General features: G+C 38.8%; 2 protein-coding genes across 4 annotated transcripts in view; both read left to right on the top strand.

Annotated features, from left to right (window-relative positions):
- The first annotated feature begins 677 nt into the window (after positions 1 to 677).
- The window catches only part of UPP2 (uridine phosphorylase 2), a 42,605-nt gene continuing 19,133 nt past the window's right edge, over positions 678 to 24,149 (top strand). For 2 of the 3 annotated variants that reach the window (XM_005202454.5, NM_001076043.2), the window contains exons 1-5: positions 678 to 927; positions 5,642 to 5,759; positions 11,612 to 11,770; positions 14,924 to 15,038; positions 22,303 to 22,512. In XM_005202454.5, the coding sequence (XP_005202511.2) occupies positions 866 to 927; positions 5,642 to 5,759; positions 11,612 to 11,770; positions 14,924 to 15,038; positions 22,303 to 22,512 (664 nt within the window). In that variant the 5' untranslated portion in view covers positions 678 to 865. The remainder of the gene's footprint in view (positions 928 to 5,641; positions 5,760 to 11,611; positions 11,771 to 14,923; positions 15,039 to 22,302; positions 22,513 to 24,149) is intronic. The other variant, XM_010801995.4, reaches the window with a different exon arrangement.
- On the top strand, positions 20,024 to 21,413 carry LOC107132254 (large ribosomal subunit protein eL21-like; the record flags this gene model as incomplete). The annotated part of the gene is made up of 1 exon (XM_059880294.1): positions 20,024 to 21,413. A coding segment is annotated over one exon (381 nt), but the record flags the coding sequence as incomplete, so codon positions are not given.

Raw genomic sequence — 24,149 nt, 5'->3', positions numbered from 1 at the left:
TTTAGATTTTCTGTCTGTAGAAGTATAAAGTGATAAACAACAGCAAACATGGTGAATTCATGGATTTCTTGACAGAAATACCCTGTTTTCTGAAAATATTAGTCCGTATTTTGTTATTCTACCTGGGTTGATTTCTGACAGCTGCTTCATTGGATTTCACAGGCAGCCTTGGGTTTAGCTAAATAAAGAGTACCTGGAAACAGGTTTTGTTTAATTATCAGACCTTCTGTGTGAATTTGAACGGGCAAAGTTCAAATGAAGGGGTGTTTTGAGGTCCTGAGTTTGTGTGTTTTTCTCACTTGTGATCACAAAGAATGAAAACAAGTTGATGAGAGGCAGGATGGGGTAAGAAAATGAAATGTTTGGGAACTGAAAGTTCTCACGTGTACCGGATACATTTTGAGACAACCTGGTGGATTTGTTATGGAAATCAGTGGAGGACTTGAAACCATATACAGTTGTCTTAAAGAAAATAAGTCTGTGTGCTACCCCAGATCCATATTGGACCAAGACCAAATGTAAGGATAAGGTGCACTGGTCAACAGTTAACAAATCAACCAACCTATCCTATGAGAGAGATAGATGCCACACCTTCAAAGGGCGCCTATCTTCTCGGGGAAATGTTGCCCTGAGAGCTGGGGTATAGTATAAAAGGCTATGTCAGGGGGAATATTTTTGAATTGATAAGGGAGTTTAGAAAGCTAAGGGGAAAGTTCCATTAGCAGTTTCAGAAGAAAACGAGTTTAAAGGGAGAGTGGCATTCTAACATCATTCTACGGTGATTTGATCTGTAACTGAATAGCAAATTACAATATTTTTATTTTCTGTTATCAACTTAAGAGTGACTATCTTCATATTACAAAGTATGGCTTCAGTTTTACCTGCTTCCAATACATCCATGAGATCTGACAGGAATACATATGTTGGGTGAGTAATTTTGACTTTTTTTCTATTGACTTTGACAAGATGGAGGTTCCTTGGACTTTATATTAAATGTTCAGAAGATGGATCTCTACAGTTATGTAAGTTTCTTAAGTTTAGAGATCACATAGTTGGAAAGCAGTTCAGAATACAAAGCAAAAACAATGCCAATTTTCTTCTCAGTGGCATTTTCTTTCCTCAGTTCTTGGGAGAGTTTAGCTCATCTTTAAGAAAGTGGGGCAATATGTCAATTACATCTCAATTAAAGAAAAAAGAAAGTGGGGGCAAAACAATTCACCAAAAAACATGGAAAAGCTGAACCAACCTGCCTGAATGAACAAATTCACAGTTCAGCCTGAAATTCAGTGTGGAGTTCAGTCTTTAATTCCAAGACTATGTGCTGTATCTGAGATATAATTAAAGGGGCCTCCTGGTATCTAAGGCAGATTTAACTGTGTTGCAGCATATTGCAAAGTGATTTCATATGCTTTATGATGGACTTTACATAGAATTCACTTCTAAAATACCATGTAGGTTATTCTTCTCAGAGGTAGACATAAATCTGTTGAAGCTGTCTGCAAATTTAGCTCCAATTCTTGCCCCAGGTTCATAGAACATAATAGAGCATTAATCTTCATGAAGCTTAAGGAATTTTTGTAAGTTCCCTCTGATTTGCTGAGAGTTGTGTAAAATGTCTGCTTAAAGCTTCCATCAGGTCAGCATTTCAGAAAATGCTACACTTACACATCTCAAACAGAAGTAGCCTTCCACTGTGTTCATTTCTTCAGGGAAGCCAAGGAGAAAGAAAAGGAAAAATTACAAAGATGAAGGTAATAGTAAAATGGAAAGACGTCTCAGCCAGCACTTTACTTTGGTTAACAATATTTAATACTGACCGTGCCATGTAGCTTGTCATAGTTTGCTAAGACTTTATTCCCAACCCCATCTCTGGCTTATGTTTTAGCAAAAAAAAAAAAAAAAAAGGCAAAACAAGGTAGAGGAGAAGACAGTAAATGCAAGTCTATTTAATAAATATATATCTTGTAAAAACTGAAGCAATTGTCTGATTCATGCTGGATTGAATTTGGTATGATACCCCAAATTAATACTTTATTTGGTCATTGGTAAGCATGATCATCTTAGAAATGCTTCTCGATGAAGCCAATGTAATAAAAATCTTCTACAGACATCTCCCTGCCCCAATTTCTAGTCCAAGGGATCATAGACAATGGGACAGACATCAAGGAAAACTAAAGAATGAATTATGAGAGGTATTATTATTAACATGAAAGAATATAATTAATGGTTATGCCAGTTTGAGAATTTCTTCTTGAAGATAGGAGAGGTGGAATAGATCAGTGATTTTAAAAATACAAAATCCCAGATCTCCTTGACCAACTAAATCAGATTTTCAAGGAGCTGGGTCCAAGTATCACTAATTTTAAAGCACTGTGGGTGATTCTGATATGTAGTTAGAGTTTAACTCACTGGAGTAGATGAACTCTTTTATAGAGTAATGATTCACTCATTCAATTGGGAATCCAAAGGAAAAATATCCAGATAGTGAAGCTGTTTTGGCAGAGTAAGACAGGAAGCATAATAGAAACTGGAAGAGAAAGTGGATAGTGGTGTTTCTCAAACTTTAATGTGCATGAGAATCACAAAACAGTTAGCTGAAATGTAGACTTCATTAGATCCAGGGTAGGGAGTAAGATTTTGCATCTCTAACAAGTTGCCCAGGTGAATGCTGCTGACCCTGCTGGTTCATTGACCACTTTGTCTAGCAAGGGACAGTGGGTAAATGTCCTCTTGCCCTTCATCAAGAGAAGAAAGGACACCTGTGGGGGATTCATGTTGATGTATGGCAAAACCAATACAATACTGTTAAAAAAAAAAATCTTAATAAAGAAAAAGAGAAGAAAGGAGATATCCTTTTGCTTTGAAGCTTATTCTGAAAGTGCACTAATGCCATGGAATATTTTATTTTTGAAATCTACTCGGATTCACTAAGAATCTGTTATCCTAAATGTCTTGGAAATTAATAGTATTTTCTGTTCTACTTCCTGAACAGTTAAATTTAATTCAGCTAGTAGAATTTTTAAAGATTTAGGAATTAAAAAAAAAGATGTATATGTACAGCTGAGTCCCTACGCAGTTTACCTGAAACTAAAACACCGTTAGTGGCTATTCACATGTCCTCATTGTGTCTGACTCTTTGAGACCCACCAGGCTCCTCTGTCCATGGAATTCTCCAGGCAAACATACTGGAGTGGGTTGCCATTAAGTAATTGGCTATACTCGAACAGAAAATAAAAAGCTTTAAAAAAAGATATATAAGAGAGCTTGTACGAGGTAATTCATATCTTTCTGGGGAGGCAAAAAAAATTAACATGTGAAATGCTAAAATAAATGCTTTAGGAGCACAGTGGGGAGGAATTCATACTGACCAGAGAGGAAAGATGCTTTGAAAAGCCTTCACAGAGGATATGGTATTTGAATTTGACCTTGAAGAATGGGTAGGAGGGTTTCCTTTTCTCCACACCCTCTTTTTTGTTTGTAGACTTATTGTTCGTAGACTTTTTAGATGGTGGCCATTCTAACTGGTGTGAGATGGTACCTCATTGTAGTTTTGATCTGCATTTCTCTAATACCTAGTGAGGGATTCCCTGATAGCTCAGTTGGTAAAGAATCCACCTGCATTGCAGGAGATCGAGGTTTGATTCCTGGGTCAGGAAGATCCGCTGAAGAAGGGATAGGCTACCCATTCCAGTATTCTTGGGCTTCTCTGGTGGTTCAGCTGGTCAAGAATCTGCCTGCAATGCAGGAGACCTGGGTTTGATCCCTGAGTTGGGAAGATCCCCTGGAGAAGGGAACAGCTACCCCTCCAGTATTCTGGCCTGGAGAATTCCATGGACTGTATAGTCCATGGGGTCACAAGAGTCGGACACGACTGAGCAACTTTCACTTTCAGCATCTTTTCATGTGCCTCTTGGTCATCTCTATGTTGTCTTTGGAGAAATGTCCATGTAGGTCTCTGCCTATTTTTGAATGAGTTTGTTGTTTTGATATTGAGCTGCATGAGATGTTTGTATATTTTGGAGATTAATCTTTTAATCAGTTGTTTCACTTGCAAATATTTCCTCTCATTCTGAGGGCTATCTTTTCATCTTGTTAATATTTTCCTTTGCTGTGCTGAGGATTTTAAGTTCAATTAGGTCCCATTTGTTTATTTAAAAATTTTTCATTACTCAAGGCAATTTTACTCCAATAAAAAAATCTATATATATCTGAAACCATACTTTAAAAAAAAAAGCCAGTAGGATTCCAGTAATAAAAAACAGAAGGGTAGCAGAAGGCTGTTTCAGGAGCAAAGGCCTAGAACAAGGATCCTTAACTTTGGCTTCACATCAGATCATCCCAGAAGATCTGAAACATAATCAGAGTTTAAATTAATTTGGGCCTGAGCACCAGTGTTTCCTGCAAAGCCCCTTGGTGACTTTAATGTACGATCAGGTTGAGGATCATCAGAGACATAGAAAGATACAAGGTTTTTGTTAAGGGGTTTTGAGGTATTTGGAGGGAAATGGGAGGTCTATAGAACAGAGAAGTCCCAGATGGTTCTTGGTAAAGTTGGCTGGATCCACTGTGGTATAGGGTACATAATTTTTTATCACTACTAATTAAAGCAGTATATAATTATTATTGAAATAACCAAAGTCTATATAGATGATGTGTTTCATAAATATGACTGTTTGAATTAAGGTGATTTCTATAACAGCAGTCAATTCACTGTCTTGACTTCCATGTCTTGTATTACTTTTCCAAGAGAGGGATGAAAAACTGGTGGTTCAGCTTGCACTGCTGTGATGGAGGTCTAAGCTGGGGCAGTGGCCACTGGCGTGGAGAGGAGGTGCTGTATTCAGCGTGGTTGATGGAATCCTCAATGGCAGTGCTACTCTGAGTGTGATCCTTGGGCCAGCAACATCACACCAATGAGCAGCTTGTTTAAAAGGCAAAATCTGACACACACACACTCCCCCAAACTGCTGAATCAAAATTTCTAGAAGAGAAGCCATCAAGTGTCCAGTGATTCTTACGCTTGTTAAACTTTGAGAAACACTGGTCTATGGAGCTGAAAGACACTATTGGACTCACAGATTACATGTACACATACACTCAGATACAGACATACACAAAACCCCATGGAAAGCTGAGGAGACAAAGAAATATGCAGAGATGAAAAGACAGCAGTGATAATATTCCCTCAGCAGAGCGTATGGAAGGATTGCCATGGGAGCAAAAGCCTGCCTGTGCAGAAATGACTGCTCTGCAATTTCTTGATTATATGATCTTGCACAAGTTTCTGAACTTCTGTAAGCTTTGGTGTCTTACAAATTGAATTATTAGTATTTGTTACCTAATAGAATGATTATAGGATTAAATGAAGTAATATATTTATTATATGCAGTTTTTATGACATTGTGGAATTTTCATGCCTAATGCTATGCCTGGCACACAGTAAATGCACAGCAAATCTTTGCCATTTTTATTCATTATACCATATTTCTTCCTTACAAATCAATTAATCCTAAACAAAGGTTTGTGTCCAATATTTGGGCTTGTGGTTATCACAGATGTAGAATGATATTTCTCTTTTGTGTGGTATCTCTCCAGATTCCTTTACATGTTTGTACTATTATTATTATTTTTTTTTTTTCAGAAAAAGTTTTGTTCATGTTAAAAATCCTTACCTGGACTCTATGGATGAAGATGTTCTCTATCACTTGGATTTAGGAACAAAAACACACAACCTACCAGAAATGTTTGGGGATGTAAAGGTAAAATATTTCTGACTTTAGGGAAAACAATTTAATTTCCTCTGATGATATTTCTCCTTATTTTCCTAACATAAACATTACTCTTTTGGCTAGAGAAATGTCAGAGGTCCAATAGGAACCAAAGTCAGGCTCATTCTCTGAAACAATTTAGATTGTGTATGTCATAAACAATCATTTCCACCTCAACAAGACACAAAAGTTCCCAAACTAAATCTAATGCAAACATTGTTATTTGACTTCTCTGGCCTCTAGAGATAAATCTGACTTTACTGACAATCCTGCTGAGGTGTTCAGAATTCATTATGATTCAGTTCACTGTTTAACATCTTTATTTATAGATGAACCTCACTAATCTTCATTTTATCAAACCATGAAATAACTCAACAGAACTAACAATAGGATCTACCACTTCCTGAAAACAAGCATTATTCAACATTTCATATTATTAAGATTTTTGTTATTTCATAAGACAATATTATGAGAAAAAATGTTTATGGAATTTTACTAGGAAAATTGTATGTCTGTATTATCTATTTTATCTTAAATGTATATGTTAATTATAAAAGTGGCTCATATTCACTATTTAAAATTGGAAAAATATAAAAAAGAATAATGACTTTAAAAAACACACCTAAGAAAAACTCCTACTCCTAGACATAGATGCCATCAACTTATTTTCTTTTCTTTTAAAAGGGAGATGGGTTCAGGATGGGGAACATGTGTATACCCATGGTGGATTTATGTTGGTATATGGCAAAACCAATACAATATTGTAAAGTAATTAGCCTCCAATTAAAATAAATAAATTAAATTAAAAAATAAAACTTTTTTAATAAGTAGATTTTATAATTGTTGGAATTACATAACTTTACATCTTGTGTTTTTCATTTAACTTGATGTCATTAATATTTCCCCATATTACAATAGTCTCTTTGAAACAGTTTTTATGGATGCCAAGTGCCTGTGCCATACATTATATAGTCTAAAACTGGCTTTCATGTTCAAGTATTTTCCATCATAAACAGCACTCAAATGGATATTTTTGTACCTAAAATTTTTTCACATATAAGTCTATTTCTTTAAGATGATTTACGGAAGGGATCAAAGGGAATAAACTTATTTTTAAATTAATTTTTATTGGAGTATAGTTGCTTTACAATGTTGTGTTAATTTTTGCTGTACAGCAAAGTGAATTATAAATCTACATGTATATATACATCCCCTCATTTTTGGATTTCCTTCCTATTTAGGTCACCACAGAGCATTGTGTAGAGTTTCCTGTACTATGTACTAGGCTCTCGTTCATTATCTATTCCATATACGAACTTAAAAAAAAGATTTGTGTGCTCTAAAAGGCCTACACTGAATCACAGTCCCACTACTAGAGAACTGTGCAGTTTTCAGCTGACTTTTATTCACTCCTTTAGCAATTATAAGAACATAAATGAAAATTCACACATCCACTATCTCAAATCTTCACATTCCCTCGGTTAAGTGGGTATAGCAGATATTCATTTCCTCCATAAAATAAGGAAATTGAGTTTGAGTGGTCAAAGGTGGTTAACAAGTTATGCCATATAGTGGCAGTGCTAGGCCTTGTCCAGTTTCCAGGATTCTTGCCTACTGCTCTAGGTAGGCTCTTTGAGTCGTTGTAACTGAGAATAGTCCATTAATTGGCAGGGGCACTGGAGAAAGGGGAGCAAGAGGAGGAGGATATTAGGTACATGAATAAGGAGGAGAAGGAACGAAAGCGGGAAGAGGGGGGTGAAGAAATCAATCTATGATGCTCATTAACAGTAGGTGTTAAATTGCTTCCTCCCCTCCCGTTGCTCCTATGGCACAGGTGTGAAGATACAGGCTGATCTGATGTGACCTGCCTGTTTCCTTACTCCCCTGCAATCAGTTACTCCTTGCCCTTTCATGGCATCCCTCAATCTTTTGCTTCATCTTTTCAATGTAACCTCTATTCCTACTGTTGTTTCTGATATTTATGCTCTAAGAGAAATTGATCAAGGCTGTCTGTGATACTCATTAACCAGACTTTATCTGAATTCAGACGTTAGGTTTGAGGTTCATGCCTCACAATTTTTCCAGGACCCTTATATAAAGATAACTCTGATTAATTAAATGATCCATCATAATTAATAAACTAAGGTGCACATCTAATTAAAAAGACATGTTTTTGAGACAGAACATGATCTATTATTCACATATCTAGGTATCTCTCTCTCTTCTGCCTGACTAGATTTTTATCAGCACTCATTCTTACACTTTGTCATAACCACTATCCAATCTTAAAAATTCACAACCCTCTTGGTTCTGGGCCACTTCAGTGATTCTCTTTTGGATAAAAAGACATGCTCTGGTTTAAAACACATTTCTACCAGAGAACCACTCTATTGATTGGGCCATTTGGATGGCTAGGAGGCAAACGTGTGTGTGTGTGTGTGTTTGTGTAGATTGGGGAGCAAGTAATGTAGCTTCAAATAATCTGAACTGGATGTTTAATGTATTCTTTAGAGGCAGCAGGTAAAGTATGATATATTTATTAATGCTCTTCTCAGAAACTTGCCTCCTTCCAGTTACATTCTTATCTTTGATTGAGAACATACTAGGTTCAATTGCATGACTCACTTAAATTCCAGGATAGCCATCCTAGGTAAGGAGAGAGGACATAACCCATCAACACCTGAAAACTTAGCCTTATCTTCACAGAGATGATCATTATTAATACTACTACGTTCAAAGAAAAGAAGAACTTTGAGTGTGTAAAATTTTAAAACTTAAAAATTTTAATCATTGAAATGATCTCTATTTTCTTCATTTTCTTACTTACTGTACTTAAAGGGCTTTGTTAGCTGCTACTTCAAAATATCAGTGGCATAACACAATGTAAGTTTGTTTCTCACTCACAGTGAGTGCCCCTGGTCAGTGGGGGGTTTCCTCCAACTGGTGATTAAGGATCCAGACTTCTTTCATCTTGTTGCTCTGTCATCGTCAAGGGGTGCCTTGCAAGGAGTGCCTGGGTGTCAACACCCATTCAGCAGACACATGGAAGACAATCTATAGGATCATTACTGGGAGATTTCTATGGGTGAGAACTCGAAGTGACACTCATCACTTCTGTTCACATTCTAGCAGCTGGAACTCAGGTATATGGCCTCATCTAACTGAAGAGAAGGCCGGAAAGTTACATTTAGTAGTGTACCCAGAAAGAAGGGGAAATAGCTTTGGTGAGCAGCTAATGTCTTCTGTCGTACTGACTTGACTCAATCAATCATTTGAAAATATAGTGGGGGATCTTTAGAAGTTATCTACTCAAATTCAGCCTCCAAATGTATCTTTTATAAAATCACTAACTGGTACTCTCCATTCTCTCCCTAGAAATTTCAAGTAATATGGAAAAGCATTATACCACTATATATGTGTATTTTAAGTCTTTTTACTCCTTTATTAACATACGAAATACATATACTGAAATAGGACTAGATTAATACAACATGGCAAACCTAAATCTTTCAAAACAGTAGGCATATTTGAAAGTGAGCTCATGCTGGCAGTCATTAGGGCAAGTCCTTGACACAGTTTTGCAATGCTTTAGACTCCTTGCCAATACAATTTTATCTCCTTTGATAAAACCAGGACATATCATCATTGAGGGGAGCATAAATCACAGAAAGTGTTGCTTAAGGTTAATGTTGGTTGGTGGTCTTCAGTTGTATTTTACTTCTCATCAAAGCAACCAGACTGAAAATTGTGTCCAGAGGTGATATTTAGTAAGTCTGATTTAGAAATAACTCATTAAGAACAAAAATGCCTTTGTCTATACTTATCATCTTTATGTCTCCAGAAACATTCAGAAATTCCCATTGATTACAGCAATATCTACGTTCAAAGAAGAATTCAAACCGCAAGCTATTCCAACATCTGTTTTGGTTTTATGGTCAATCTGAATAGCTGTAATTTACATTTATGGTACCACATGAGGTTATTTTCAAACTACTGTATTTTGTAAAAAGGAAACAATGACAACAAAAATGACCTCCTTGTACTTAGATCTTGAGCCAAGTCTTAACTATCCATACCCACAAGGGGAAAATTTCATGAATAATCAATAATAATTCAAAAACTCACCTTAGACTATAGCCTTATCCTCTTTGCTACTCAGGCTTGAAAGCTACCTTTCATTACAGTTCATACCAACTTTAGGCCCCAACCGAGAGCCTTGTAAGAAGGCACAGAAAAGACAATAACGAGAGTAGAAGAGAAGCAGAGGACCTGGATAAAAGGGTAATTACATCCCATAATTGAGAATGAGGGTGGCATAGGAATTATTGCTAAATGGAAACAGAATGCATCATGTAATGGACCACCCATGATTCACAGTAAATCGTTTGTGAATTGGGCACCTAACTCTACAACCTCAGTTAGGTATTTCCTTAGGCAAATACTCTTCATCCCTGTGAGAGACCTCATCGACAATCTTTCTGAAGCTCTGCCCAACACTGCCTGCATCAGTCAGGCAGCACCAGCTGCCTTTTCCTTGCTGGATTTGAACCAGCTTCATTTGCAAAAATTATGCAAATACAGAAACACATAACCAAGCTAAAAGCAGGGCTAGGAAATTGCTCTATGAAAGATGGAAGTTACCATTTGTTGACCACTCAGAAGGTGCCTGGCTTTGTCCTCTATCACACTCAACAAAATCCTCAAAAGGGACTGTATTTTTTTTTCCTGTTTTGGTGATGATGATCTGAGGCACATAGAGATTACATGTATAACACTGAATAAGCTTCTTAATCAGAAACGGAATTGGAATACAAAACCAGGCTTCTCTAACTTCAAAGGGCAGTCCTTTAACCACTATGTTTCCATATCTCTACGACCCAGGGCTTCTTCAGACTCTGTGCACTTTACCACTCAGCTCAGATTCCAGAATGACTTTGCAGCTGGTACCTTTCTGTGGACTATGCTTCACTGGGTTTCTGATACCTGCTGCCACTCATCATCCCACTGCTGAGCACTGGTCCCCACAAAGCTGGCTGCTCATCCACACTACACTTAGGTCATGCCCATCCTGTCTCTGGCATCCACCTCTCTCAGCCCTGGGGCTGATGTACCCCTACCAGGCTACTGCACAAGCAATTACCAGACAATTTTATTACTGTACTTTATTAGATTTGACACTCTTGACTGCAACACATATTGTAATTTCAAAGATGTTAAAATGTGAATGAATAAGACAAAAATAAAACCAAATCATTGGAAGTGATGAAATACCATACTGAGATTTTTAGTCTTCAATGATAAGGCTTGTTCCATGAGGATTTCTTCTGAATGAGAAGTTGGAAAGCCTTCTGCTTTCTTTTAAGTTTCATGTTAACATTGTGTATTTCACAATAAAAACATATGATTGGGAGGGTGGAATCAGAAAACATATCTAAACTCGTCATTCTCCTATGGTTGCTCTTATATTACTTGCACTCCATGTCCTCGGTATTGCCATGTTAAGCCTGTAACCCACTAACGCCCAACAACAGGTGGCCTGTATAAACTTAAGATGCTGGTTGATATTCACTGTGACAAAAACACCCACTTGAACAAAATCAACACTTATTTTTATTATGTGATTATCTTTTTTTTACAAATTAAGTACATCAAACTTTTTTTCTGGTTGCCTTATTTACCGGTTAATGATGCCAATTATTTAACTCATGAACATTAACCCAGAATGTCTACATATATCCTTAAGTATATAACTGGAAAACGAAATAACAATATTAAAGTTGAAAGATGACCCTTGCCTTTTATCTCAGGTACTTAGGTGGGTAATTGTTTATTTTTATTATCAGTTTGTCTGTGTTGGTGGAAGCCCCAACAGAATGAAAGCATTTGCACTGTTTATGCACAAGGAGCTTAGATTGACGGACAGTGAAGAGGACATCAAGGATATCTGTGCTGGGACAGACAGATATTGTATGTACAAAATTGGTCCCGTGCTCTCCATCAGTGTAAGTACTCTAATAGCTGCATGTCACGTAGTCATCACAAGCTAGCAAAAGAAAGTAGGACCTTCCAAATATAGGAGTTTCTTTTCCTCTCCTTCTTTGCATTTTCACACAGTTAAATGAAGTGTCCAGGTGTGACATTCATAGTTGGAAAAAGTTCTAGGGGCAGAAAATAACATTCTGTGCCACTTTGGTATACTTTATTAGTTACCACTAAGCTATGCAAATTAGGGGAAAAAGCCTTCAAAGCACACTTCCTCTCTTTAGTTTGTAACTGATTAATAAGCCACCAGCAATCTTTTTCTCCTCTATGTCTTATCCAACTTTGGGAATGTTGGGCTTTTAGTACACAGGGTCTGATTTTCAGGGTTACCAAAGTGGTGCCATTTAACACTATACTAAGCTTGCTGAAAAGCTGCTAATGCTTTTCTATGGAGATCTTGTAAATTGCTCTCCTGTATTAGAACATGCTAACAGCTCTGGACACACAGTGTCCTGGAACAATATGAAAGTGGAATGACTTGCACTCTTAGGGAACAAAAGGCCTCTTTCCCTCTTGGGCCCAGGATAGCATACACTTAGCCAAGTGTAAATGTATGTGTACCCAGCTTGCCTTCCAAGTGGGTCTCTCTGCCACAGGGCTGTTTTTTGAAACAACAGTTCTGAGGCTGTACATATCTAGACACTGAAGCCCCCATAAGGAGACAGTTAACCACATCAGATGACAAGGGAAGAATCTACAATGGCGTGTGACAATTCTAAGGAGCTGCATTATGTATGACTCCTGCACTAGGGGATAACTACTTTTCCTCAATCACTCTGGAGATGGAAAAATGGATGATCATGGCTACAAGCCTGGACTGCAGAAGGGAAAACTATACAACACTAGTGGAACAGCCAAGCTGATCTCTCCTCTGGGTCAAAACACATGAAACCTGCTTTGGACTTGAATGGGAGAAACCATTCATTCATGTATTTGTTTAGCCAACAATTATAGAATATCTACATTAGAAAAAACTGAATACCCCCTGATCGTGGCATATTTTGTCTTACTTTTGTTTGACTTTTAGACTACAACTATTTGTCCTTTTTTGCACAATAAATGGGAAATGACAAAAAGGTAAAATTTATAAAAATGAGAAACTATCATAAACAAGTAGTAAAACTTCAGATATAAAAACAGCAGTGACTGATACTCTTGGCCTGTCAGAAAAAGAACTGAAATATGTATCATGCCCAAAGAGGTCAGCCAATTGGAAATGAGCCTCAGTAGGCAGAAAGAGGATTTCCAGTTGAGATCCCTTCTTTGAAAATTCTTCCTCTCCAAAAGCTGCTGAGGTCTCTGTGTGTGTGTGTGTGTGTGTGTGTGTGTGTGTATGTGAGAGAGAGAGAGACAGAGAGAGAGTTCAGTAGAAATACACAAGCCCATTTGTCATTTTATTACCATGCCATATATAAAGTGATAATCATAAACCTATCAAGTATCTGATTTAGGAGGAACCTAATAGACTTCCCTGGTGGCTCAGACGGTAAAGCGTCTGCCTACAATGTGGGAGACCTGGGTTCGATCCCTGGGTCGGGAAGATTCCCTGGAGAAGGAAATGGCAACCCACTCCAATATTCTCGCCTGGAAAATCCCATGGACAGAGGAGCCTCTTAGGCTGCAATCCATGGGTTTGCAAAGAGTTGGACACAACTGAGCGACTTCACTTTTCACTAACAGATCAAATAATGGTTCATTCTCTTCAATTATAATCAAGGAAATGAGACTTAGAGAGTTTACTCATTAGTGGCAGAGCCCAGACTCATTAATCTTGGACATACAATTAACGTAGGTTTGATTCAGGCCTCTCGGAGACTTATGATGCATTTGGAAGTCAGAACATATTCTGTGGCAACCAAAAATAGGAAGTCCAAAGGTTCAAAGTTTCTGTAGTTTAATATTCATGATGAGAAAAAGGGAACTCAGGTGAAAGTATTGTGCCCGTGGCTGCAGTGGTTTTCCAGATTTGTTAATGAAGAATTAGTGGAAGCCATCATCTAACTGCCAAGATGCCCCTGGTGCTTTCGTGCATTCAAAGTCTTTGTGCCTGAGTAGAATACTGAAGACCACATTTGACTTTCTGGCATTATGTTAGAAATGAAATAGAAACTGATTTGAAACTTAGCTCCATCTACCACAAATTCCAGCATGGAGGATCTTTCTAGAACATTATTAGAACATATTGTAAATGCCAAGAATGGCCAAATCCTCTAACCTGTGTTGATCTTTATTCTATGACAATGATTCTACTTTCCCAAATGCTGAGGAAGACAGGGTTGCAGTCATGAGCTATAGCAACTTATTCAACAACTTAATCTCACCTACACATTTAGTATGGGCTTCCCAAGTGGCGTTAGTGGTAAAGAACCCACCTGCCGATGCAGGAGACATAAGAGAAGTGGGTATGATCCCTGGGTTAGGAAGATCCCCTGGAGAAGGGCATGGGAACCTACCCCAGTATTCTTTCATGGAAAATCCCAAAGACAGAGGAGCCTCGTGGGCTACAGTCCATAGGGTTGCAAAGAGTCAGACACAACTGAAGTGACTTAGCAGGCATGCACACATTTAGTATATGCTCCAATTTTTAGGTGTAGGTATAACCCATATCTCTAACTTTGTACCTTTCAAAGCTCACACAGAATTACCAGCAAATGAACATGGACACATGAGAGCAATGAAATGGATTTACTCCTTCATTTAGTATGGTGGAAAAGGACTAAATACATGGCAGCCAAATCTATATTTCCTCGAAATCAAGTCAATCTTGCAAAAAGCTCTTTTTCAAAGACTCACTGTGAAAAGCCCAGAAATGGCACTGCCCTGACACACCAGTACACCACGCTGTCCCCACCTTCTGCTCTTGACAATGAGGGTTGAACTCAGTTTAACTGGCAGGGAGATGCCTCTCTTTGATCATCACAGATGGACCCATCTATCAGCATGTCATGTGGGCGTCAGTTAGAGCTGACTTACGTTTTTCTCCGCTTTGGCAAAGTCATAATGATTATGTAAATTTATCTGCGGGCTGTTAACTTGTAATGAAGGAAGAAAATATGTCCTGTGCGTGTATCAGTCTGCGAGATGTATAATGACTTTCCCTTTTCTCTCCACAGCATGGCATGGGCATCCCCTCCATTTCTATTATGCTTCATGAACTCATTAAATTACTATACCATGCCCGATGCTCTGACGTTATCATTATCAGAATCGGCACATCAGGGGGAATAGGTGAGATGAACTGATTTCTATACTATACTAATAAATTCAAGGAGTGGTTCTGTACAGGGTAACTAGCTGCCAAAGCATACCAACATACCCAGAGTCCCGCTGAAACCCAGATGGGCTGAAAAGTGTCAGGAGGCTGAGCTTGAGGCAATTTGGAAATTTAAACTTAGAGAAAACTAAAGGAATTTAAAGAAATGTGTGTGTGTATATATATATGTATATATATATATGTGTATGTACATATATATGTATGTATAATCTTTCTCTTTTTACCTGCATGGAAACCTGGAGTGAGATCTCACACTGCCTATTGCCAAAATAGGCTTAGGTGTTTTTAAGGGGAAGAGTGGAACAACTGCTAGGAAATTTGTTTTGAGGATAAGAGTAAGTTTCAAGGGTTAGCATACATTTTGAGGCTTAAAAATTTTATAAGTGACAGAAATAAGTGCTTTCAAGTGAAAAAAATCACTAAGACTTGCTTTGTTTATCAGCTAAGTAAGATGTCAATAGTTCTCAGGAAAACATTGCTTTTAGCTCACATCAGTGACTACCCTTTACTTGGCTTGGTCTGGGTCTTTTCTACATGGACATACCAGAAGACATCAGGCCAGGCTGTTAGGGAAGAGTTGGGTGACGCTTCCAAAGTTTTTCTCAGCACCTCGCCTCCTCCCTTACTCCTCGGCCGGCCAGGCAACTGGTCAGGAGCCTTGTTAATATATCTACCCTGGGTTCAGGTAAAGTTCTGAGGAGACCTTCATTTTCAACCATTTCCTCAGGAGCAGATCTTGTGAGAGGATGATTCTACTATGTCAAGAAATGCAAACAGAGCAGGGCATTGTACCTGAAAAGCTTGGGTTGACAGAGTGACAGGACTGAATGGGAATTTTTTTTTTTTTTTAAGCTGGGAATTATTAACAAAAATTTGGTCTTACAATTACACAGGTGGCTAAGTTGTGCTTCACTGGAAACCAACATGTTTAAAAAAAAATCATGTCCTTTCCACAGCCATTGTACAGGAATAAAGTCCATCCAAGACCCTCACAGGTGGATTAAAGGACATCTATGGATGTTCATTTGGAAAGAGAAGGAGAATGTTAGCAATCATTGTTAGATCAGGCATCCTTCTGGATGGTTATTTAGCCAATGTTATGCCAAATAGGCAATGGTAGGAAATGAGGCATTTGGGGATGAAATGGATAATGTTGTTATAAAAAGTGCTCAGAATTCTTGAGTTGTGGGATACAAGGATCTGTCTGTGCAGCACGTGCCCATGCAGTGTACCATCCTGAGCGCTGAGGTTTCCCTGTGATATTGGCAAGTGTCCAGTGTGGGCCAGGTACCCTACTGACCATCCAGCTTATGGTCATGGACTCTAGGTGTCTTGCTTCATGATACATACATCCCTTGCAGCACAATGAAGGGCTATGGATTGTGGGAAATTAAAGCAACGTGCTCTTGTGGATATCTATCATTTTGAAGTTCTGGTCTCACTAAGAATTCTTAGCTTATTGGTAAGATGTGTGTGTTTGTTTTGTCTTATGAAACATTGATTTGGAGATGAAGAAGGTGTAACTTGTTTCTCCCCCAATTTATGTTTCCATTCTTTAAATGAGCCAATAAAACTTGATGATGATCAAGTACTTGAATAAATAGTAAATAGTACATTAGCCTTTAACTGGGACATAAATGTTCCAATGCATCTAAATATTAGGATGGCATGTGAATAATTTCATTATTGATGTCCACATTTTCAGTTTCCTTCTCAGTCACTTTCTTGTCTTTAGGACATTGTAAATAATTCAAGAAGCTACTTTTTTGATTTATTTAAAGAGTATTTGACCTACCAAGGTTCTATCATCATAGTCTACTTTGGGTCTCTACCTGGATTTTCTAAATTAACCACATGTTGACAATGTTTGAATTTATTAAGAACCCAGAAGGATATGGCTAGGCACTATGGTAAGGGTTTGTAATTTTTTTCTATACTAAGTCACATAATCAATATTTTAGGATTTGCAAGCCATACGGTTTCTGTTGCAACATCTGAACTCTGCCATTAGTGTGGAAACAGTCATTAAAAATATGCAAATGAGTGAATGTGGCTGTGTTTCAATAAAACTCTATTTACAAAGATGGACTGGATCTGGCCCATGAGTTGTAGTTTGCAGATCTCTGTCTATGGCATCTCTATGGAAACGTTTCACTCACTCAATGAGTTTTTACTGAGTACTTATAATGTGTCATGGATCACAGCTTTGTTGTGGCAAAAGGGCTTGCATAACTCAATGAAGCTATAAGCCATTCCATGCAAGGCCACCCAAGATGGACAGGTCATAGTGAAGAGTTCTGACAAAACGTGGTACACTAGAGGAAGAAATGGCAACCCACTCCAGTATTCTTGCCACGAGAACGCCATGAACAATATGAAAAAGCAAAAAGAAAAGCAAAAAGATATGACACCAGAAGATGAGCCCTCCAGTTCAGAAGGTGTCCAATATGCTACTGGGGAAGAGCAGGGGGCAACTACTATTAGTTCCAGGAAGAATTAGGTGGCTGGGCCAAAGCGGAAATGACACCCAGTTGTGGATATATCTGGTGGTGAAAGTGAAGTTCCATGCTGTGAATAATAATATTGCATAGGAACCTGGAATGTTAGGTCTAAAAATCTAGGTAAACTGGAGGTGTTCAAGCAGGAGATGGCAAGATTGAACATCGACATCTTAGGAATCAGTGAACTATAATGGAACAGAAAGGTCGAATTTAATTCAGGTGACCGTTATATCTACTACTGAGTGCAAAAATCCCTTAGAAGAAAGAGAGTAGCCCTCATAGGCAATAAGAGTCCCAAAGGCAGTACCTGTGTGCAGCTTCAAAAACAAAAGAATGATTTTGATTCATTTCTAGGCAAACCATTCAACATCACAGTAATCCAAGTCTATGCCCCAACCACTGATGCCAAAGAAGCTGGAGTTGATTGATACTATGAAGACCTGCAAGACCTTTTAGAACTAACACCAAAAAAAGATGCCTTTTTCATCATAGGGGAATTGAATGAAAAGGTAGGAAATCAAGAGATACCCAGAATAACAGGCAAGTTTGGTCTTGGGGTACAAAATGAAGCAGGGTAAATGCTAACAGAGTTTTTTCACAAGAAGATGCTGGTCACAGCAAATATCCTTTTCCAATAACCCAAGAGACAGCTCTACACATGGACATCACAAGATGGTCAATACTGAAATCAGATTGATTATGTTCTTTGCAGCCAAAGACAGAGAAGCTCTATACAGTTAGCAAAAACATGACCTGGAGCTGACTGTGGCTCAGATCACCAGTTCCTTATTGCAAAATTCAGGCTTAAATTGAAAAAAGTAGGGAGATCAACTAGGATCTCTTCAAGAAAATTGGAGATATCAAGGGAACATTTCATGCAAGGATGAAAAGTGAAAGTGAAAGTCGCTCAGTTGTGTCTGACTCTTAGTGACCCCTTGGACTACAGTCTGCTAGGCTCCTCTGTCTATGGAACTCTCCAGGTAAAAATACTGGAGTGGGTTGTCATTCCCTTCTCCAGAGGATCTTCCTGACCCAGGGATCGAACCTGGGTCTCCTGCATTGCAGGCAGACTCTTTATCAACTGAACCACTATGATAAAAGACAGAAATGGTAAGGACCTAACAGAAGCAGAAGAGATTAAGAAGAAGTGGCAAGAATATACAGAAGAACTATACAAAAAGGTCTTACTGACCTAGATAATCATGATGGTGTGGTTATTCACCTAGAGCCGAACATCTAGGAATGTGAAGTCAAATGGGCCTTAGGAAGCATCACTATGAACAAAGCTAGTGAAGGTGACAGAATTCCTGCTGAGCTATTTAAAATCCTAAATGATGATGCTGTTAAAGTGCTGCACTCAACATGTCAGCAAATTTGGAAAACTTAGCAGTGGCCACAGGACTAGAAAATGTCAGTTTTCCTTCCAATTTGAAAGAAGAGCAATACTAAAGGAATGTTCAAATCACCATACAATTGAGTTCATTTCACATGCTAGCAAGGTTATACTCCAAATCCTTCAAGTTGGTTTCAGCAGTAGGTGAACTGAGAACTTCCAGGTTTACCAGCTGGGTTTTGAAGAGGCAGAGGAACCAAAGATCAACTTGCCAACATTCACTGGATCATGGAGAAAGCAAGATAGTTCCAGAAAAACATCTACCTCTGCTTTATTGACTCCACTAAAGCCTTTGACTGTGTGGATCACACCAAACTTGGAAAACTCTTAAAAAGATAGGAGTACCAGACCACTTTACCTGTCTCTTGAGAAATCTGTATGGGGGTCAAGAAACAACAGTTAGAACTGGACATAAAACAAAAGACTGGTTCCAAATTATGAAAGCAGTATGACAAGGCTATATATTGTCACCTTGCTTCTTTAACCGTTATGCAGAGTATATCATGCAAAACAGTGGGTTGGATAGATCACCAGCTATAATCAAGATTGCCAGGAGAAATATCAATAACCTCAGATATGCAGATGATACCACTCTAAAGGCAGAAAATGAAGAGGAACTAAAGAGCCTCTTGATGAGAGTGAAAGAAGAGAGTGGAAAAGCTGGCTTGAAACTCAACATTCAGAAAATTAAGATCATGGCATCTGATCCCATCACTTCATGGCAAATAGAAGGGGGAAAACTGGAAACAGTGTCAGATTTTATTTTCTTGGGCTCCAAAATCACTGTATATAGTGACTGCAGCCATGAAATAAAAAGACACTTGCTCCCTGGAAAGAAAGCTGTGACAAACCTAGACAGTATATTAAAAAGCAGAGACATCACTTTGCCAACAAAGGTTCATATAGTCAAAGCTATGGTTTTTCCAGTAGTCATGTATGGATGTGGGAGTTGGACCATAAAGAAGGTTGAGCGCCATAACTGAAGCTTTCAAATTGTGGTGCTGCCCTTTCGGCTGGAACTGCCACCTTCCAGTAAATCACAAAAATAACCAACACAAAGGCAAAGAGGAGGGGCACCCACTACATGTTCCCTAGGTCTTTCAGAAAACATGGAGTTGTTCCTTTGGCCACATACATACAAATCTACAAGAAGGATGATATCGTGGATATCAAGGGAATGGGTACTGTTGAAAAAGGAATGCCCCACAAATGTTACCATGGAAAAACTGGGAGAGTCTACAATTTTACCCAGCATTATGTTGGCATCATTGTAAACAAACAAGTTAAGGGAAAGATTCTTGCCAAGAGAATTAATGTGCATAAGGCAGTGGCAACCCACTCCAGTACTCTTGCCTGGAAAATCCCATGGACGGAGGAGCCTGGTGGGCTGCAGTCCATGGGGTCGCTAAGAGTCGGACACGACTGAGCGACTTCCCTTTCACTTTTCACTTTCATGCACTGGAGAAGGAAATGGCAACCCACTCCAGTATTCTTGCCTGGAGAATCCTAGGGATGGGGGAACCTGGTGGGCTGCCGTCTATGGGGTCGCACAGAGTCGGACACGACTGAAGCGACTTAGCAGCAGCAGCAGAGCATATTAAGCAACCGAAGAGCTGAGATAGCTTCCTGAAATGTGTGAAGGAAAATGATCAGAAAAAGAAGGAAGCCAAAGAGAAAGGAACTTGGGTTCAACTGAAGTGCCAGCCTGCCCTACCCAGAGAAGTACACTTCGTGAGGACCAATGGAAAGGAACCCGAACTACTGGAGCCCATTCTCTATGGATTCATGGCCTGATGGATGTAAAAATAAAGACCTGGGCTTAAAAAAAAAATTGTGGTGCTGGTGAAGACTCTTGAGAGTCACTTGAACTGCAAGGAGATCAAACCAGTCAATCCTAAAGGAAATCAATTCTGAATATTCATTGGAAGGACTGCTGCTGAAACTGAAGCTTCAGTACTTTGGCCACCTGATTTGAAGAGTTGACTCATTGGAAAAGTCCCTGATGCTCAGAAAGATTGAAGCCAAAAGGAGAAAGGGGTGGCAGAGGATGAGATGGTTAGATTGTATCATCAACTCAATGGACATGAATTTGAGCAAATTATGGATCTTAGTGAAGGACAGAGGAGCCTGGTGTACTGCAGTCCATAGGGTTACAAAGAGTTGGATTCGTAGTGACTGAATAACAACAAAACCTATAATGTGATAGGCATAATACTACCAAGGAGAAAACAGAGGACAAATACTGCTCTTGCCTTTATAGAGCCTATGTTTTATCAGGATAACAGACAAACAAATGAAGAATTATGAAAAGTGTAATGAATCTTAGGACAGAGAGAATCTAGTGAAGAAAGTGTGGTCACTCAGTCATGGCCAACTGTCTGTGACCCCGTGGACTATAGCCTGCTAGGCTCCTCTGTCCATGGGATTTCCCAGGCAAGAATACTGGAGTGGGTTTGCCATTTCCTTCTCCAGGGATTCTTCCCAACTCAAGGATTGAACCCAGGTCTCCTGCATTGTAGGTGGATTCTTTACCATCTGAGCCACCATGGAAAGCCATCCTGGGGAAATTGAATGTAATCTATCTGTGTGACCTTTTAGACCTCCCCATACCCCACTGTGGATTCAGATCTTTTGAAGGAAGTGATTTAAACTGACACTTGAAAAATGGGTTGGAGTTAGTCTGATGAAAGTGCATGGGGGAGGATGAGAGAGCGAATCAGGCCAGGGGAATAACAGTTGTCAGAAAATGGTTTCTCAAGTCCCAGAGACTTGAGTTCCTGAGTCCCAAGAGCAAACCAGACTTTGTAGCAATGGAAGGTCAGACAAGAGGCCTAATTTATATGGGGTAGGAGAGGGGAGGAGGGAATGGATGTCATGAAGATCAAATGGAAGAGAGGACAGTGATGCAAAGAAATTATAGTAATCAAAGAGTTGCAGAGAAGATTAAATATCAAGTAGTCACATCACTTTATGAAGGCTACTTGCTGGCAGTCTCACTTAGTTTATTCCTGACCTAATTTATTCAAATTTGAGCCCGAAGGCCAATACTAATTTGCATGCCCAAGAGTCATGTTTATCTTGAAATCTAAACCCCATCACATTGTAAATGTGAATCTAGAAAGACAGCAAATGTAAATGCCTGTTTGGAATGTTACTATTAATTGCATTTGGAAAAGAAAATAATTTAAAACTTGAAAGTCCACAGAATCATTAGCAACTAGCATTAATTAATGCTGGAAGAAGAGATTATATTATATACTATGTGTCACAAGTCAACTCTAAGTGACATTCTTCTGTAACCACCTATTTATTCCCACACTGCAGGGATTGCACCTGGATCTGTTGTAATAACAGATGAAGCTGTAGACTCCTTCTTTAAGCCCCGGTTTGAACAGGTAATCTTGGACAACATTGTCACCAGAAGTACTGAACTTGACAAAGAACTGGCTGAGGAAATATTCAACTGTAGCAAAGAAATTTCCAACTTCCCAACCCTCATTGGACATACGATGTGTACTTATGATTTTTATGAAGGTGAGAAGAATTTATAAACTGTGAAAGCAGTAGAAAATTACCAGCAATATTTTGTTATTCAAACCTATAATTAATATTAAAAACTTCACCATAGAGAATTAATAGTTGGGGATTTAAAAAGGCACTGAAACAGCCTTTTCAACTTACTAAAGTAAAGAAATGTAAGGACATAATAAGCAGAAGAGATATACACACAATGAATTTATTTTGAGAGTGAGTTTTAATCCTCCAAGAACAAATTGGATACTCTATGCAATTAGTGATGTTAGCAAAATCTTATCTCTGTTTATACCTTTAATTTAAACTGGAGAAAGGGGATAAACGTCTATGCTTCTGCCATTTTGAGGTACATTCACCTGTACCTTGAAAAGAAGCAGGTGCCTATTAAAGAGCGGGAACCAGGAAATCAGGAGAAATACTTGGAGGAGGAAATCTTGAAGGGATGGAATAGTCTCAGATCAGTTCTCTTCTCTCTCAGCCATGAGTAAAATGCCCTCAAATCAAGTTTAGGGACAAATTGAAGGTGACTTCTGAGTAGCAGTTCTTGCTACAAGGGGTGGGGGGCCAGGAGAAAAAGCGTTCCGGGACAGACCCTGCTCATTCCACAAGAAAAATCTAACCAGGGCTGGTACCGTTCCTTGGAGGGCATTCTAGAAATCTTGTAGTATAGGTGTGTCTGAGTATGTTCATTAAACCACATGTTACTTCACTTTAAATTATTTTTCTTTTCCTTTTGGATCAAACTTAAAGTATTACATTGAATTATAAATAATTATGTATGAAGATACATTATATTATCTATACAGGTTACTTCAGGTTAGCAAACGTGTTGTCACAACATATGTGTTATAAAATAGGAGGTGCTTTGGGTCTGATAGGGTAAAGACTCCATCTCAGGCCACTGGTCCCTTCACTGGGAGGGTCACCAATGAGTTTAAGCCAGAGCTTGCAAAGAGCACAGGTAGGAGTCAATGTTTCTTTGGGCTGCACAGTATTTTTAAAGTGTGAATTGTTTTGCCAACATTTATACGTTCTGGATTTTTCATATGAAAAATATACAGATTTAGGGCTTCTTGAAATAACATAATAACATAATATTAAAAATATAAAATAATTTATGCATGGCCGCCCTGGCAAGTCACATCTGGGGCTGTATTCATTGAAGGCGAGGTGAGGCTGCTCCCTCCCCACCAGGCACACCTCATTGACATTACCTGCTTGACTTGTGGGACGTCTGAGTTTAGATTGGTTCATTAGTGGTGTTAGCAGGCAGCTACAAGGAGTGCAGGAGAAGTAGGCAGAGTAGAAGTAGCATGAAAGATAAAGGAAAGGGGAAAGGAGAGGAAAGGGAGACAAAAAAAGAGAATTGTGCAATATGGATAACAGTGTATACTGGCCTCCCTGCTTCAACAGGACACCCTTGGAGGTAGGACCCGGTGAAGTCTGTCCCCAGCGCATGCGCAGTGGAGTCATAGCATCTGCCTTTTCTCTGGCCCCACTAATAGGTGCAGGTGGAAAAAGTGCTAAATAAACACTGAGAGCATCCTAAAAGGGAAAAACGTGATCACAAAAGGCTGGCGTGCAGCCTGAGGTGTGGGCAGGGAACAGGGTTGACAAATCAACTGTCTGTATGTACC

This window comes from Bos taurus, chromosome 2, assembly GCF_002263795.3.
Source record: "Bos taurus isolate L1 Dominette 01449 registration number 42190680 breed Hereford chromosome 2, ARS-UCD2.0, whole genome shotgun sequence".
NCBI lineage: Eukaryota > Metazoa > Chordata > Mammalia > Artiodactyla > Bovidae > Bos > Bos taurus.
The sequence above is the reverse complement of the archived record's forward strand: the minus strand, read 5'-3'. Positions and strand labels throughout refer to the sequence as shown.